General features: G+C 42.4%; 3 protein-coding genes and 1 pseudogene across 3 annotated transcripts; 2 read left to right on the top strand and 2 right to left on the bottom strand.

Annotated features, from left to right (window-relative positions):
- Nucleotides 1-439: 439 nt before the first annotated feature.
- Nucleotides 440-5,813, bottom strand: LOC135342980 (uncharacterized; annotated as a pseudogene).
- Nucleotides 5,814-5,960: 147 nt separating this feature from the next.
- On the bottom strand, nucleotides 5,961-18,780 carry LOC135342964 (uncharacterized). Its single transcript, XM_064539858.1, has one exon. The coding sequence runs from the start codon at nucleotides 16,593-16,595 to the stop codon at nucleotides 15,090-15,092; it is 1,506 nt and encodes a 501-aa protein (XP_064395928.1). The 5' UTR covers nucleotides 16,596-18,780; the 3' UTR covers nucleotides 5,961-15,089.
- Nucleotides 8,958-11,694, top strand: LOC135342958 (uncharacterized protein K02A2.6-like). The gene has a single exon (XM_064539851.1). The coding sequence runs from the start codon at nucleotides 9,243-9,245 to the stop codon at nucleotides 11,550-11,552; it is 2,310 nt and encodes a 769-aa protein (XP_064395921.1). The 5' UTR covers nucleotides 8,958-9,242; the 3' UTR covers nucleotides 11,553-11,694.
- Nucleotides 17,233-17,988, top strand: LOC135342484 (ATP-dependent DNA helicase RecQ-like). Its single transcript, XM_064539213.1, has 3 exons — nucleotides 17,233-17,405; nucleotides 17,462-17,705; nucleotides 17,788-17,988. Exons 1-3 carry the CDS (start codon nucleotides 17,233-17,235, stop codon nucleotides 17,986-17,988), a joined length of 618 nt encoding a protein of 205 aa, XP_064395283.1.
- Nucleotide 18,781: the final 1 nt, after the last annotated feature.

The raw sequence follows: 18,781 nt of genomic DNA on the forward strand, positions 1-18,781 counted from the left end.
ATTTATATATACCCATGGACATATATAAATACCCAAGGACATATATAAATACCCATGGACATTTATAAATACACATGGACATTTATAAATACCCATGGACATTTATAAATATCCATTGACATTTATAAATACCCATGGACATATAATAAATACCCATGGACATTTATATATACCCATGGACATTTATAAATACCCATTGACATTTATAAATACACATGGACATTTATAAATACCCATGGACATATAATAAATACCCATGGACATTTGTAAATACCCATGGACATTTATATATACCCATGGACATTTATATATACCCATGGACATTTATATATACCCATGGACATTTATAAATACCCATGGACATATATAAATGTCTATGGGTATTTATAAATACCTGTGGACATTTATAAATGTCTACGGGTATTTATAAATACCCGTGGATATATATAAATACCCATGGACATTTATAAATACCCATGGACATATATATATGTCTCACTTTTACATAGTTTTGACACAAACGGCACCTCATATAGACAAAGCATCGGCCCCTATGTATACATTATTAGATATGGACCGACGAAAATATAAAATTTCATTTTGCTGCCACAAAGGTGAGACACTGCATCAGGTGCATTAATGAGTTGTCTTTTACTGCCACCACTGCTCTGAATGGAAATGGACCGATAGGCCTGGCCAATGTCTCCCCCAAACTAACGATGCTATGACTATAGGCGTCATTTCCTTTGCCGCAATGTACTTTGCCGGTGGCCATTTGTATTGAAACCACTGATTGCCCGAAAATATTCCGCACCCCCAGAAGCCTGACGCGTCTGAGTAGACGTGTATGTGTGGGTGTTGGTTGGTAGAGCATTGATGTGCCGTTCCAATGTCTAGTGAAGGTACATTATATCAGATCGTGCCGCAACGTTGAGACGTATATATCCGTCGAGATGATTGACTATTGTTGCTAGGTCAATTAGGCGGCGAAGAAAGGATCTGCCCTGTATGACTACCTTAGCGGCATGTTGAAGGTGACCGATCAGGGACAGTAGATCTCGTTTTCGTGTGGGTTTTATGTTACCCCATTCTTGCAACGATTGGCACAGGCGGGCCAGTTTGTCTGCTGGTAGGCAGATAATGCGAGCTCTTGAGTCCAATTCCAAGCCTAAGAAGGTGATGCACGACGTCGGGCCTGGATTCTTCCAATGGAACGCCTAGGCCTTCGCATGTTCTTTTAATGATAGACAGGTTGTTACTGCAATGAGGGGAGTCTGCGGGGCCAATGGTTATATAGTCGTCCTGATAGTGGAAGATTGGCTGTGCTCCGTTTTGTTCGATGATCCATTGGAGAGCATCTGCCAGTGTGGTGAAAATGAACGGTGCCGGTCGTAGGCCGAATGGCAAGACTTTGTCCACTAGGATCTCATTGTCCCATTGCATCGTCAGTAAGTGTCGGTCATCTGGGTGGACCCGGCACGTTGCGATAGGCATGTTTTACGTCAATTTTTGCCCCGGGAGAGACTATTTCGTCAATTTTTACGTACGAAACCGAGCAGAGGGTCTTGTCAATCTCGTTGTTGACGCTATGTCCGTCTGGGGATGATAGGTCTCCTGCATTTGCCCGGTTTGGGTTTTTGGGGATGACGCCGAAGGGGCTAATTTTGTTTGAAGCGATGCGTCCGGCTACCCTTTCTCGTAGATATTCCGTGACGATTTGGGGTGATCAATAGCTGATCGCATGTTGGAATGAGCGCTCACAAAGCTGACAGAATGGTTATTGAAACCTATCCTGAAGCCGTTGGTTATGCCCAAGCTCTTTATCTGGGTGGTTGTATAACCCCTGTGCCCATGCTGTTAGGTTTAATGGGGTCACAATGTTGCGGAGGTGGGGTGGGAGCTTGAATGGGGTAGTGGATTGGTGGAGCGATAAGGCTAAAAGTTGGTCCGTGTAGGGGTATGCGATTCTGTGGGGGAGAAGTGAATGGTTACCTTTTATTTTATTTAATCTACTTTTTTTTGCATTCTGTATCCCTGTACACCTCCAAACTACTTTAATTTGTATTGATAAGAACCCAACACACGCACGAGCACTTGGTTCAGTGGTTCAATTGGTTTCATATCCAATGCTGCTTCAATTGCTTCCATGATTGCTTCCATGTCCCCTGCACATGGGTTCGGGGTGTGGGCCTTGGCATATACGACATAGACGACATAGTGCCTAAAATTGCACTTCAAGCCGTATTTGCACACATTTCTATTGAAGTTCACGCATATAAGTCTGGTTGAGCTTGTGTCGGTGTAGGCTGCCCGTTTTGCGTGGCCGTTTTTTTGGTAGTTCCCGGGTTTTAGCATATGGACAATTCGGTTGCACATGGTCTACCGAGTGGCAGTTCCAACACCAGCTGTCCTGCTTTAGCGTTTGATTGTGACATAGTCTATTTTCGACCAGTCGGTGTTAGCCGCGTCCGCCGCTTCCGCCCTGAAGCTATTGTCGTAGGCCACCCACAATGGCCTACGGAACCGTTGACGCGATTGTTTTCTGGTACAGGAGAAGCCCTTTCTGGGTACCTTGAGAGGATGACAGCCGCATATATGGAGAAAGATTGGAGCCACGTCTCGAAGTCTGGTATGAGCCGCTTTGCTGGTACTACAAAGAGATTGCCAACTTTTTCAAGTGTCGTTTTTATTTCGGAATTAGAATACGATAGAGCTGACTCAATGTCTTTGAGAGCCATCGCAACAACTGGGTCCGGTGTACAAAATCTCAGCACTTTTGCATAGAGTAAAAACGTAAAATCTACCAATGCACACACAATCTAGCTAAAGGTGCTTGGAAAGTCATCAAAAGCATTTATAACAGCTTGAAAAGTCATTCTTCTAGTAACTCCCTCTATCTCTCTCTCTCTCTGCAGCTGCTAACACATCGGACATTGATGCCACCCTCCGTTTCGTATTTCTGAATCTGGGAAGTGAGAATGACACTTCGTTCACATGTACTACTGAGGGGAACTATTTTCTCACACAACATGGAATGAGCGCGCGTGCGCATTACATTCATAGGAATAATTAAAGGGTGTGTCCAAAGAGATCAATTTCCCTTATTGGGGCCAACACAGTAATTGCTTACCATAAACACCTTGATCTGAAATAAAACAACGATTGGTTTTAAACACCCTACGAGAAATTTCTTTCTCTTTACCTCGATCAGTGACTTGGTTTTGCAGAATGAAACGATTTCCTGTACCGTGGTAGTCAGTAGCTCTAGAGAAGTAGGTACCATAGTAGCAGGCCTAGCCTGATTAGCAGCAAATTTAACCACATCTTCGAATGGCAGAGACTCTTTGCTGTGTTCCAAAACCTGCAGTAATTATACTGACCTTTTTGAAAAAAGAGGAGAGTGGCCCAGTTTTTGCACGTCCTTTCACTAAATACTCCCCTCAATCTGTCTTTAACTATCAGCACTTCTTCGCGCAACTTCTTAGGTTGCTCTCCCAGAGCAATTGCATACTTCACCTCTGTTCACTAGGTCCGCAAACACCTCTTCTTCCTTGTCACCACTGGGTCCAATTATTGTTATGAGGCAAAAGTTTAGAATCGTGGCACGAGTGCACACCATGAAAAGAATTGTAGATGAGTGTAAAATGAGGTTTAAATTTTTTGGTACCTTTCCTCTTTCTTTTAATTACTCGCAACTAGAGGAATTGAAAGTGGCTTTAGTGGTCCACTGCGCAGATTTGCTGTTTGGCAGCCATTAAACAAATCTACGATCAGGCTGTTGATGTCCACACTGCTGCCTTTTTATGTGGCCTTAGGGAGGTCATCAATGGCATATGGCAATGAAGAGAGGGAATGACCTCTCGAGGAAAAAGGCCTTAACGTACATGGATGACTGTATCGAACCTATAGATTAATTGATGTCGATTTCCCTGTCTCGGAGGCCACAACAATAGGACAACCAGACAGTACTTCAACAATTTTCGAATAGTGCATGGCCATGACACCACCACTGACCATGAGCAAACCAGCCAGGTAGTTGTGTTTCAGCGCAACCTTCATTGCTGAAAGGAGGCAAGAGTAATATATGATCGATCAATAAATGTTGACTAATAATGATGACGTCTATGTGTGATTTACCTGAACACTGCCGTTCAGCACCCACACCTTCTCACAAGGCTGCAACCCTATAACACACGCTGCCTTCTTAATTGGCAACTGTCCGGTAGAATTCTTCAAAAATTGAAGGTAGGACCCAAACTGCTACTCATTGAGAACCAATGACATTCCTCCACAGTGACTCCCAAATGAGCCGTACACTGCCGATTCCATGGTGAAAAAACATTGCCTGCATGCATAAAACTAGTGACGTTCTATAATGTTATTTCAAAAACATGTTATCTTTCACTTCAATGCTCCGTTTCACCACAGCCATGTAGCCAGTGTTACCACCAGCTTCAACCAACGATGTAAGTTTCATTGCAAAATCTCCCTTGCTGTCAGACAAGGAGCCATCTTTTTGCACCAAGTGCATGCTACATGTTTCCCAGCTGATGGAGAAGTTAGTTTCTGGTCTGCCACTCCTAGTAGGTGTACTCGTACTCTACATGTTCAGAAAAATACTTAATCTGTGTAGCAATATCCATATGCATGCAACTTACTGAGATTCCACTCTGTTGACTCAAAACTACAGTTTCATCCCATAATGTGATCAAAGCTTTTAGAAAAAACCACACATCAAATGCAAACTCTTGTCTATTGCTATTGCATGCATGCACATGGTTCAGTCAGCTGCAAATTGCATGACTGCATGGCACAAAATTGTTGATGAACGAAATCTGATACCCCAATTAACCCATGGTCATGTATATAACGCAGCTCACGCATATTTTTGTAGAATTAGAGATTCAAGTTAATTGACACTCTTGATATAATTATACAGTGACTATTATATATACCGCATGGAACAAGTGACCATGCATAGTTTCTTGTTATAATTTATGGTACGTATTATGCCAATACCACAATTGATAACATGTAATTGAGTAAACATGTAATTGAGTATATACTAATGTTTGTCCCGAAAAATGTACATTATCTTTGCAGTCACTTGAGACAAACTTTTGCATTCGATATGCGGAGAAGGTTCTACTGTGCAAAAACTAGCGTTACTGTAGTAGTGACGTGATTGTAGGCATCATAGCATGATTTAGTATAAAAAAATTCACAGAGAATTTCTTGAAGAACAACAGATTCAAAAGAGGACCAAGCACCACGTTTTATTTCTTCTCCTTTATCTTCACCAAAGCGTTTGCTGATATAGGCAAACAAATTTGAAGATCATGGGGATGCCGCTTTATCCGTGTTTTCTTTTTGAGAGGCTTTTCTTTTTCGCCAAAGGGATTTTTGCAGCCATTACACCTGCAAGCGCTCGAACATGCCTGATTGTTTTTTAAGCACAAACATCTGCTTTTATACATTCAACTTGTGGCAGGAGATCCTTTACTATTCACCCCACAATTGCATTTCAATTTTTTAGCTGCATCAAAGCCAGTCACCCCATCTGTAGTGACGGGATTTACACCGTCATAATGCCCCTTGCCACCTTCATAGTAAACTAAAAAAACAGTTACGTTGTTAACAGCATTCTCTAGTGTAATGTAGGGGTTGCTGAGACGGTCTTAGAATTTCTGGTGTAATGTACACTGTTAAAAACGGGGTGTTAATCAACACACTAAATTTTATTGGTGAATGTCAGTGTGTGTTAATGAGCACCCCAGTGTTCACTAACACACGAAGTGGGTTAACAGAACACACCAACTGAGTAGTGTGTAACGTAACACACACACTTCACGTAAAGGAACACACTGATACCCTAGGCCCAACTGTAATTCATACACACTATGCTTTTTACACCACTGTACAGGCAAAACAGCCCAGAGATTATGTCACAATTATAAAACTTATAATCGATAACAACAAATATCTACGCAACAAACTTTTATGGATAACCATTAAACAAAAACATATTAAAGGTTTCAAGTTACTATATAGCAGTTAATCTTGTGAGTAAACCACAGCCAGCTGCACCTGCACAGAGAATTATATGAGTATGAGTACAGTGGTGTAATAATACTACATTTCAATGCTGCTATAACAAATGGGAGCCAGCTAAGAGAAAATCAGTTCATATAATATTATATATAGCTTGGTCCAGTGTATAAAATTGACAATGGGGGCTTGAGAGAATTTGCATACTGAATAGATCAACTTTTTAACTTATCTTTAGTATATCCTGCTGTTATCTTGGCTCTCAGAGCAGCCTGGAAAGACTACTGCTGCATTCTCTGTCTCATCTTGTGCCATGTGGCCACTGGCTCTGGATCACATGATCAATTTTCCTGCTATCTAATTATAGAACAGATAGACTAATTATAGAATGCACATGCGCAGCAGTGCAGTTGCCGTAGCAATCTTCAGAGCAGCTGCTTTTCTTTTTGATCAAGTCCACGTACCAAGTCTAGTCCTGATCCTTTGAGAAGTCTTTAGACCCGTACTGTTCTATGCATTCAGAGCTCAAGGGGAAGAGAAGTTTTCAAGTCATAAAGTAAGAGTGAACTTATTAATTGCAATTATGGTAAATAACTGTGCTCATGTAGAAACAAACGGGCATTAAGTTGAAGGTCAATTTCCAGCCACTCTAAAGCTGTTGTGATGCTACTGTTTAGGTGAGTTTTTAAATTGTAAAGATGTTAATCTTCTATAGATAATATAATTATGAGGTTTTTGTCAAGTTAAGTCCCTTCACACCGTGCTGTTCTTTGCTCTAAAGGAGAGCAGAAGTATCAAGTCATCAGCACAAAAGGTAAGAATGAACTAGTGATTAATTAATTACAGCCATGTCTTGTTTTATGTACATAGAAAAAAGGTCCGTCATAAAGTTGGACGTCAATCACTCTGAAGCTGATTGTAACGCTGCTGTTTAGGTGAGAAATTGATTCTGTTATTCAGGAATAATAATTTTCTATTATAGGTGGAGCGCTGTTAATGTTGTCAAATCTTTGCGAGGGAGCAGAAATCAAACCTGCAGAGGGTACCAAACGATGTAACTATTTTGTACACTTTCTTAGATAGATTAGTCATAGGATGTTTTACTTCGTTCACTGTTAATCATTTAATTTGAAGTATGCTGTATCAATGCAATGTCTCTTGTTGCTATGACAATGTGATGTACTTGTAACACTTATATGCATGTCATGTGAGCACATTACCTATACAGTGCGTGCTATGTAAACACTTATATGCATGTCATGTGAGCACACTACCACCAGTGTTGATTAACACACTCCAGAGTGTGTGTTGATCAACACATCTCAGTGTGTTAAACTTAAACAGTGCAACGAGCACACTAAATGCGTGTTAATTAACACACCATTTTTAACAGTGTAGGGGTTGCTGAGACGGTCTTAGAATTACGAAGTTCACAAATAAGGCATTTGACATGGCTAGAGGCATTAAATTCCCAATGCTACTATCGAAATACCCACTAACAAGAAATTTAGAAGTTTCTTCCTGATACTCGTCTTGCTGAAGTGTAGTGAAACACCGATAGTGCTCTCGCTTCTATTGTACTACCGCAATATCATTTGGGGGCATGGCTTTCATTTGCGAGCTATTTAGCCATTACAGTAGACGGTAAGCGTTAAAACGTTCGATCTGGAGTTCCACGTGCAGGATAGGGCCTATATTTAGCATAGTTAACCAGTTAACAAGATTACAGAGAGTTTTGATCCACAATTATATGGTCTAGATTTTTCTAAACTGGGTGTGTCCATAGATAGAGTAGAAGAGGGATTGGAAACGGAAGTGATTCACGTGATGTTTTACAATGAAGTCTACGTAGTGGCTCTGGGACTCCCGCAAAAGCCCGGGAAACTTATTGTGTCCAAAGCATACATCTTAGAGCTACCCCCATTACTGAATCACATGCCCCCTGATAGTAGGTATCAATTGGAAACCGTGAAAGAAAATATAATCTCGATTGTCGTGAAGTAGCTAGAGGTACACAGAGCGCTTTTTCATGCTTGTGTTCCTATAGTACCTTTGATATAGCTAAGGCTTTGTAACTAAATAGTGTCCTGTGTCCCAAATGGCCTCAAGTATTAGAGAAAGTTGATGTTTAGCAGCAGAACTGCTCATGGACTTCTTACAGAGAGCAAAACAATTCTCATGAATTATTCATGTTTTAGCCCTCGTGTTAAAAAGTAAGCCTCGATTAAAACCGCAGAGATACACGGATGGTACTTCAAGGGTACTTCCATTTTTCCAATCCCTTTTCTACTCTATCTATGGTGTGTCACAGCAAAAAAGTCTATAAATTGAATAACACAGGATGTTTCTAAAAAAAACGTTTTGTAATATTGAACAGATATGTTTTCTAAGCGGAACCATTTTTAGCTATTCACTAAAAATGGCTTGCTGTACCTCTTCTGGGTGATATTTCTTCTTGATTCTTGAGGTAGGCACTAGTAGGATAGTGCTTTAAGTATAGTAAAGGACCTATGTCTCTACTGGCAGCAGTTTCATAGTCAGACTAACCGTTAGAGACAGAAGGTGTTCCAATTACCGGTAAGACATTCCAAAAAGATCACGTGATCTAGAGGTAAATTAGGGACAGCGTGTATGCGCATTGGCACCATACCCATAAGAAGATAGTAGGGGGGTGCTCCTTGCAGCAAACTATATAGTTTCTCAGTTCTCTGGTACTCCATGCAGTATCTATCCGCAACAAACTAGTTCCCCGGTTCTCTGGTACTCCATGCAGTATCACTCAACAACCTAGTTCCCCAGTTCTTTGGTTCTCTGGTTCTCTGGTTCTCTGGTACTCCATTCAGTATCACTCGCTCCCCAGTTCTCTGGTTCTCTGGTATACTCCATGCAGTATCACTCAACAAACTATATATATGTGGTATCCTTACGACATGGAACTAACATTAAGATAAAGACTTGTGATTCCGTAAATACTGTACTGTAAACCTGTGATTCCGTAAATACTGTGTTGTGTTAGTTCTAGTGGTTTCATGTTCTTATTTAGTCATTTCTGTACTATTGTTCTAGAAGGTTCTTTCTAGTATTGTTTTTGTATAAATAGCCTGTGTATTTTGTATGTATCAGAGTTCTGATTTAATGAATTATTGAAGTTATCTCACTGGCGACGAGGATTGTGGATCAAGTAGCCTACAGCAATGGCAGCCACACACTATGGAACTCTCAACAATTACAGACCAGACCAAGAGTCTATCAAGACCTACCTGGATCAGGTAGACCTCTACTTCACGGCGAATACAGTCCCTGATGATAAGCAAGTACCTATTCTCCTCAGCTCCATTGGTGCAACGACCTACAGTCTTCTATGTGACTTGCTTGCACCTGAGGCTCCCAAATCGAAGACAAAGGGAGAAATATTTGCTGCACTACGGAAGCACTACGAACCGACACGAGCGGTGATCGCAGAACGTTTTCATTTTCAAAAAAGGGATCAAGTCCCTGACGAATCTTTAGCAGAATACGATGCAGCTCTACGCAAGCTGGCAACACACTGCAATTTTGGGGCGTATCTCACTGAAGCCCTACGTGACCGTTTCGTTGCAGGACTCCGAAGCGAAGCAATGCAAAGAAGACTATTAGCCGAAACAGAACTTACTTTGAAGAGAGCAATGGAAATCGCACAGGGAATGGAAGCAGCAGAAAGCAACACCAGAGCACTCAAGGCCAGCAACCCCTCCATCAAGAGCATACAAAGCAAAAGGAGACCGCAGCCAAACCAACCTTGTTACCGCTGTGGAAAGTCGAATCACTCTGCAGCTGATTGCCGTTTCAAGGATGCAGAGTGTCACTCATGTGGAAAGCAGGGACACATAGCACCAGCCTGCCGCTCCAACCCACCCTCTCAGTTCAAGAAGACAGAGAAGAGACGATTCAAAACTCACCTAGTGGAACCAGATGGGAACAGCTCGACTGACTCAGAAGCTGACACTTACCACCTATACCGATTGACCGAGCCTTCTACACAGCCGATCACAGTTACAGTCAAGATCGAGGATACTCCACTCAAGATGGAAATCGATACCGGAGCTGCAATATCTATTATCTCTGAGGCCACCAGAAAGGCCAAGTTCTCTAAATTCAAGCTGCGTAAGTCAAATATTTTGCTAAAGACATATACAGATGAGGCTATGATGGTAACGGGTCAGATTAATGTGTGTGTTAATTATGGAGAACAGGTGGCTCGGCTGGTGCTGGTGGTGGTTGCTGGAAGTGGACCAAGTCTTTTTGGACGCAATTGGCTGAAGTACCTCCAGTTGGACTGGAAATGTATTGCAACTGTCAAATCTCCCCCTGCAGGTACACTAAAGAATTTGTTACACGAATACGATTCATTGTTCAAGGACGAGTTAGGTACTGTGACCTCACACAAAGCCACTCTCAGAGTACGGCCAGATGCTACTCCTCGGTTTTTCAAACCACGTCCTGTTCCTTATGCAACCAAAGAGGCTATTGGAGATGAATTGGACCGCATGGAGCAACAAGGTATCATCCAGAAAATACCTAGCAGTGACTGGGCAGCACCGTTGGTCGCAGTTCCCAAGAAAGACGGACGTTTTCGACTCTGCGGCGACTATAAAGTGACTATCAACCAAGACCTTGAAGTTGATCAGTACCCCTTGCCTAAACCCGAAGACCTATTCGCAACACTAGCAAATGGCTCCCTTTTCACTAAGCTTGATTTGTCACAAGCGTATCTACAGGTCGAACTCGATAAGGACTCTACCAAATACGTGACTATCAACACCCATCAAGGGTTATACCAGTTCAGCCGACTTCCTTTTGGCGTGGCGTCAGCCCCAGCAATATTCCAAAGACTGATGGACACCATCCTACGTGGAGTGCCTCACGTTATCTGCTACTTAGACGATCTGTTGATAACAGGAGTGGATGAAGAAGACCACCTACACAATCTGGAGCAAGTCCTCAAACTTTTTATGGAACACGGGTTGCGATTGAAGAAGGAAAAATGTATCTTTTTGGCCAAGTCGGTAGAATATCTTGGTCATCAGATCAGCAAAGAGGGAATCCAAGCTCTTCCAAGTAAAGTTGATGCTATTGCACAGGCTCCAGAACCAAAGAATGTTCAAGAACTTCGCTCCTTCCTCGGGTTGCTGAACTACTACGGAAAGTTCATCAAGAATCTCTCTAGCATCCTTTACCCAATCAACCAACTTCTGCAAGCGAGTCATAAGTGGGAATGGACACAGGAATGTCAGGAAGCTTTTACAGAAGCAAAGAAACAACTTACATCATCTGATGTGCTCACCCACTATGACCCGGACCTACCAATCAACATGGCTGCGGATGCGTCAGCCTACGGCATTGGAGCCGTTATTTCTCATGTACTACCAGACGGGACTATGCTCAACTCGAGAAAGAAGCACTGGCATTGGTATTTGGTACCAAGAAGTTTCACCAGTATTTGTATGGCAGGAAATTCACGTTAATCACTGATCACAAACCTCTGACAGCTATATTTGGCCCAAAGAAAGGAATACCGTCCCTAGCAGCTGCTCGTCTCCAACGTTGGGCAATTTTTCTCTCAGGTTATGATTACAATATCCAATTCAAGCCCACTCAAGCACACAGCAATGCTGATGCATTATCACGTCTCCCCTTGCCAGTACAAGATTCATACGAAACGGCTGACATTAATGCTATTCACACTTTCAATGTGGCTCAAATCGAAGCTCTTCCTGTAACATCTCAGCAGGTGCAGACGGCTACCCGACGTGACCCAACCTTAAGCAAGGTGTTAAAGTATGTCAAATCAGGATGGCCACAGAAAGTGACACCGGATCTACAACCATATTTCAACCGCCGTCTTGAAATTGGCATCGAAAGTGGTTGCTTGATGTGGGGAATTCGCACAATCATTCCACAGAACCTGCATGCAAAGACCCTTCGTGCTCTCCATGAGAACCACCCTGGAATGTCCCGAATGAAGGCTATTGCCCGCAGTTACGTATGGTGGAGTGGACTCGATAAAGACATCGAAAACCAAGCAAAAGCGTGCCTATCGTGCCAGGAACAAGCCTCTAAACCTGCAGTAGCACCACTCCATCCTTGGGTTTGGCCAAACAGCCCATGGAAAAGGATCCATATTGACTACGCTGGTCCATTCTTGAACAAAATGTTTCTAGTGGTTGTAGACGCCCATTCCAAGTGGCCAGAAGTGATTCAGATGTCTTCCACTACGTCTCAAAACACGATCGAGGCACTGCAAGCACTATTTGCTCGGTATGGACTACCAGAACAGATTGTTTCCGACAATGGTGCACAATTCACATCCCAAGAATTTAGCGATTTTGTTCAAGCCAATGGCATAAGACACATACGAAGTGCTCCATACCATCCCTCCACGAACGGCCAAGCTGAACGATTTGTACAAACGTTCAAAAGAGCCATGAAAGCTGGAGAGAGAGAAGGACTGAGTTTGAAAACAAGATTGGCTCAGTTTTTACTGTCATACCGCTCAACTCCACATGCTACCACTAACGTCTCACCGAGTGAACTGTTCCTTCAAAGAAAAGTACGTACACGATTCGATCTCCTCAAACCAAACACAGAGGGAAACGTATCTGACAAGCAGATGAAACAGAAACAGCAACATGACAAACATGCTAAACCAAGGACGTTCTCTGTTGGTCAACAAGTAATGCTCAAAGATTTCCGAACAAACGGTACATGGCTTCCAGGAAGCATTGTACAACAGACAGGACCAGTATCTTACAAAGTGGAAATTGGTGATGGCAGGATACTACGTCGACATATCGACCACATATGTGATAGAACTCATTCTCTTTCCACCACCGAGTCGTCACAAGACGATATAACAAATCCAAACGATTTCGACGATACGGCAGCTCACAAGGATTTGCAAGATTTTGAAGTTTCTCCTGATCAGTCAACTGATCCGTCTCCGACCCCACCTGATGAGTCACCCTCGACTGGTGCATTAACAGCTCGACAATATCCGCAAAGAAATCGCAACAGGCCTGATCGATATGGTGGGTACACTAACATTTAACAGGGGAGGAAATGTGGTATCCTTACGACATGGAACTAACATTAAGATAAAGACTTGTGATTCCGTAAATACTGTACTGTAAACCTGTGATTCCGTAAATACTGTGTTGTGTTAGTTCTAGTGGTTTCATGTTCTTATTTAGTCATTTCTGTACTATTGTTCTAGAAGGTTCTTTCTAGTATTGTTTTTGTATAAATAGCCTGTGTATTTTGTATGTATCAGAGTTCTGATTTAATGAATTATTGAAGTTATCTCAATATAGTTCCCCAGTTCTCTGGTTCTCTGTTACTCCATGCAGTATCACTCAACAACCTATACTGACTGTTCCCAAGTTCTCTGGTACTCCATGCAGTATCTACATCAACAAACTAGTTCCCCAGTTCTCGGTACTCCATTCAAGTTTCCCAGTTCTCTAGTGCCTCAAAATATACTTCTCAATAAGGTGAACAGCAAGCGTACGTCTAGTCTCATGAATCAGCCGCCGTTCTTTTGGAACCACCGTCTGAGCACTCTTGTCATGAAGTCATTTCAAAATGGAATGTTGATTGCTCACAAAACCAATGGAATGTAATTAAATCGTGATCTTACGCCCACACATATTTCCTAATTGTTATACAAATCGCCAAGCGAAGGCATCTCTCTCTACTTGTGTTTTGCTGTGGTTCTAAATCTGTGCCCAAGGACGCCTGCTTGCCTTGCTTATGCTTCGTAGCAGCTTCTATGTATGAAGTGTTTACCATGCGTAATGCATGCGTAATGATTATCCAAATGCGTTGAGCAAAGTGCAGTTCTTTGCTGCCTCCAAGTTCATCACCTGACTGGACTTCTGCAATTTGATTGGTCAAGACGAAATTCCGTCTTGGCACATAAAACGATGACAAGAGTGCTCAGACGGTGGTTCCAAAAGAATGGCGGCTGATTCATGAGACTAGCGTACGTCACCGTATTATCACCACTTTTTGTCCAAACTTAAGGGGGGGGTATACCATTTTGTACTGTATTTTTGGTATCCATCATAACTTCCTCGTTTTGCATCCTCTGCTTATAAAATTGACATCAGCATGCAGCTCATTCGTTGTTCTTTCTAATGCTATGCTTATGTTTTGCATACTTACTCTCCAAGGTGAAGTACTGCCACCTGATGTGGTTTTTTCTATATATTCATAACTCAAACCACAATTGGACTAACCCCTTCCCACTTTGTGTACACTTAAAACTAACCACAAATCTATTGATTGAATGATGGATTTTTTTTATCTTTATACAGAAGAGAGTGCCAATAAATTTTTATAAGGAACTTACAAAAGATTGATACATATACATTGTATAGATTGTATACTCAATCAGAATCAAAATTCCATCATTCATTTGAAAGAGTAGGAAGAGAGCTTTCCAATGGTATCTTAAAGTTGGCTCAAGTCCAAAGATTGAGCTAGTAATTTTTTTTTCAATATAAAAAACAAGTTTTTCACAAAAATCAAAAGTTTCCTGCTAAGTACGTAGTACCCTCTTCATCAATGTGTTCTTGCTCTGTACGTTTATCCCTGAGATGTAATGTCTGCCTCCTCTTCTTTGTTACTACCTCCATCTTTGACTCTGACCTCTTGATGCGTTCATAATCTTCAGCCTTCAAATAGGAGGTGCAGAGTGGGCCAACAGGAATACCAAGCTGGTCCATAAGCTTCACTAAGGCCTGTTTTCCACTGTTGAAGACGATAACAGCCTGGCCAGTTGCAGCCTGAATGGTGTCCAAACCACAATACTCAGTTTTTGGTGCGCGCGCCCATACAAAAGCATTGAAACTTTCGTTTCGATTTTGTGTAGCTCCGAGCAAGCACTTCTCAAGGAGCTTTGGCGAACACAATGATCGCCATTGAGGTTCCAGATAATCCTTGTAGTCTGCTGAAATTGTGGTGTGATGGCGTGGTGTATCTTCTCCATTAGCCACAGCACGCTAGAATTTGCACCAGCTTTCCTTGCCTTTGGGGCAACAATAATGGCAAGGGTTGTCATCAGTTGAGAGTGAGTGATAAAATATCGCCCAACAAGCATCTGTCATATTCTCAAGATCTCCAGTGTTGCCCCGTATTGCATTTCCATAGTATTGTTGTAGAATATGAATCATGTCATCCAGCAATTTACCTTCTGGCACCTTCACATTTTCCAACTCATTCTCTAAAATCTTCAACTTCTTCTCCCCTTCTCTCTGCTCTCCGACTATCTTGTCTTTTCCTGTGCCTTTCTTAGTACCTCTCCTTCTGCACCCATACTGCTGCTTCACCTCCTTTATCTTGTCCTTCAATGTCTTCTCCTTCTTCTTTGCGTCAACTCTGTCTCTCTTAAATAACGTCCTGGCCAGCTTCAACTTGGGCGTCACTCTCTTCTGCACATGACCTACGCATTCGTGCTTGATGATTGCAACATCCCCGTATGGTTGATGCTGGTTCAGGTGCGTGAGTGACTTGCAATCCCCATCTGAAATCATCTGGGTGTAGCGAAGGTGGTATTTTAACACAGACCGATTCCAAATCTTGAGGACTCCAGCACATTCCATTGCCGGAGAAGAACCCTCATGGTTAATCGCACACTTTGTCCGATGGCCTTCCATCCACTTGACATATTGCTCTGAATCTTCTCCCCACCTGGTTTTTTGCCGTTCACAAGCATTGCACCTTTTTGACAGAATTTCATAGTCCAGCACCTGCCCACTTTCCCAGCTGATAACCACCACAATACCATATGTAGCTGTAAATCCACGCTTCGACCATGTTCCATCACATGTCACAGCAATATCGATAACTTCTGTGGGCTCGGTGCCATGCAAAACATGCAGATATCTAGCAGCAGCAAGCATATCATCCAATGCAGCTTCCTTAGATGCAGAACCAATAGCCTGGTTATGAGAAGAGAATGCATGTTTGGTGACAGGCGGAAGCATATCCATTATTCCACAGAATGACGCCATGCTAGAATGTCCTCGGCCTATGAATCTCATAGCTAGGACGGATCTGGCATTCAACGCCTTGGACTTGTGAGCGTAAGGGTTAGACATCACAAGCTCATAGTCACATTCATCATTCGTGCAAACAGTTTTCATATGTGATACCAACCCTCTTCTTGAAGCTAAACTCTCCGAGAGGGTAAGAGGAGATTGACAGGAAGGACATACACCATTATCATTCAATTCCTTCATATATTCCTGACAGTCGACGAGGCGGTACCCCTGAAGTAAATGCTTAGAGTCTAACTTGCATGTTTGGGTGTCTTGGCCATCAGCTGTGGAGGTGCTGGGGCTACCAGAGATTGCGAACTTCTTGCCACTGGATGTCTGAACAGGTTGAGGCCTCTCAACTGGAGCTGGAGTCTCAGCTTGATCTGGTGATGTCTGTGGAGGCTGCTTCCACTTTGGTGTGCCTTTAAATCCTTTACAACGCCTTTTCCTGCCATAGCTAGCAGCCATTGCATGTCAATGAAGTTGTATAGCTAGCTAGATCTTATGAAAAAGAAATGTGGCAGGTGGGTTCAACCTAGCTGGGCGGAGCCCGGCACCCGTTCCCAACGGGTGGCCGGGTGACACGCTTATATAGGATTTGTACTGCTGCACTGAGAAGTGCAGCCCAATCAGATTGCAGTATTGCAAGTGGTTGGTTAACACCCACTTAGCTAGGTGGGTGTGCAGCTGGGCGGAGCTGCCTTGAGCAAAATGGAGAAAGTTACACAAGTTGTCACAGAAGCTGCTAACGAGCTTGGAAGTAGTCACTTCTTTTCTGAGAGACAGAGATGTCTTTGCTGTATTGCCTACTGGATTTGGAAAGAGCCTTTGCTATGCTTGTTTGCCTGCAGCATTTGACAAAATATTGGAGAAGGAGAAAGGTCATTCTATTGTAGTAGTAGTAGTTACTCCAGTCCTCTGCTGGCCATCATTCATGATCAGGTATGTAAGGCTAGATAGAACATACATATAATTATACGTACATGTGCATATGAGCTGTTTACACATAACTAGATCATTCTAAGCTGGAGGCTTTTATTCTATTATTATATAGGTAGCCATCTATTGTTCTAAAGGCATCTCTAGCACATATGTCTCGGGCGAGATGTCTGATGCAGCTACAATGGATGCGATCTTCCACGGAAAGTATCAGCTAGTATTCTTTACACCTGAAATGATCATCAGCAAGAAGCATTGGAGAAGACTTCTGGGGGGAGATGTGTATGCTAATAGACTCAAGGCTTTGATAATCGATGAAGCTCATTGTGTGAAGAAATGGTATGTATTTGACTCATCGTTTATTATTAACATGTGTACCAATAATATTATTGCAGGGGTGAGACTTTCAGGCAAATGCTGTTGAGAATTAGAGAAGTGCGCAGCCTCATTCCAACATCAGTTCATGTGATGGCGCTAACAGCAACAGCTACCCGAAGTGACATTTCATTCATTTCTCGTATTGTTGGCCTAAGAAACCCATTTGTCATTACGAGAGTCCCAGTAATCCCAAATTTGATTTATGCTGTTGGATTGTTCAAAAGTATACCAGAGACATTCCAAAACTTGGCCCAGAAATTGGTAATCGAGAGAAACAAGTTTCCCACAACAATCATATATGGACGTTCTTTTGGTGTGTGGTGACATGTACCTCTTCTTTAAGGATTACCTTGGAGCTGCATTCACAAATCCTGATGATGCACCTGATCTTCCTGAATTTCGCCTCGTGGACATGTTTACAAGTGTCACTGATCCAGCCCATAAATCTGAAATCATTCGTTTATTTAAGGGTGATGGCAATCTTCGCATTGTTGTAGCTACTATGGAATTTGGTATGGGTGTTGATTGTCCCAACATTCGGTAAATCATTCATGTTGGCCTGTCAGACGATATCAGTAGCTATGTACAAGAGACTGGTAGAGCAGGTCGAGATGGTAAACCATCACGTGTAACCCTTTTGAAGGCAAGAATTTACCATCAAGTTGATAATGAGATTAAAGAATATGCTTCAAACTTCAACACTACAGATTGTAGAAGGGATAGTCTTTTCCGAAATATTGACAATTACAAACATGTTGATCTCGGTTTCAATTGCTTGTGCTGTGATATTTGTTCTAAGTCATGTTTATGTGGACAGTGTGACCCTAAGACTTAGTTACTTCTTTCAGCTAATTACAAATTTTATTTTCATTATTACCTGTGCTTCAAGAAAGCTGCTATATCTACCGAAACATTTCCTGCACATTTTGGGCAATCTGTTTTTATCACTGCCATTTACAATACTGTTAATGTCGACATCAGCACACATCTGTTCTTCCTCATTCTCCAGTAGCATTGTCCACAGGTCCAACACTTCCTTTCCAGCTGGACCATCAAGAGCTCTTCTGTTACCAGGCCTTGATAGCTCATCCCCACATCCAAAACATTGTAGCACTTGGGCCATTCTTGCTCAGTACTTTATTTATTTAGTAGCAAAGTCATGTTGTTCAGTGCCAGCCAGTGTGGTGCAGTGCGGTGCATATTGCGTTTAACACCCACTTAAAATGATTATATTCATGATGCTCCAAGCAGTATTACATAACACACAAGTACAAATCCTATATAAGCATGTCCCCCGACCTCCCGTCAGGGACGGTCGGGCTCCGCCCAACTAGGTT

Source organism: Halichondria panicea, chromosome 10 (genome assembly GCF_963675165.1).
Source record: "Halichondria panicea chromosome 10, odHalPani1.1, whole genome shotgun sequence".
In the NCBI taxonomy this organism is placed as follows: Eukaryota; Metazoa; Porifera; class Demospongiae; order Suberitida; family Halichondriidae; genus Halichondria; species Halichondria panicea.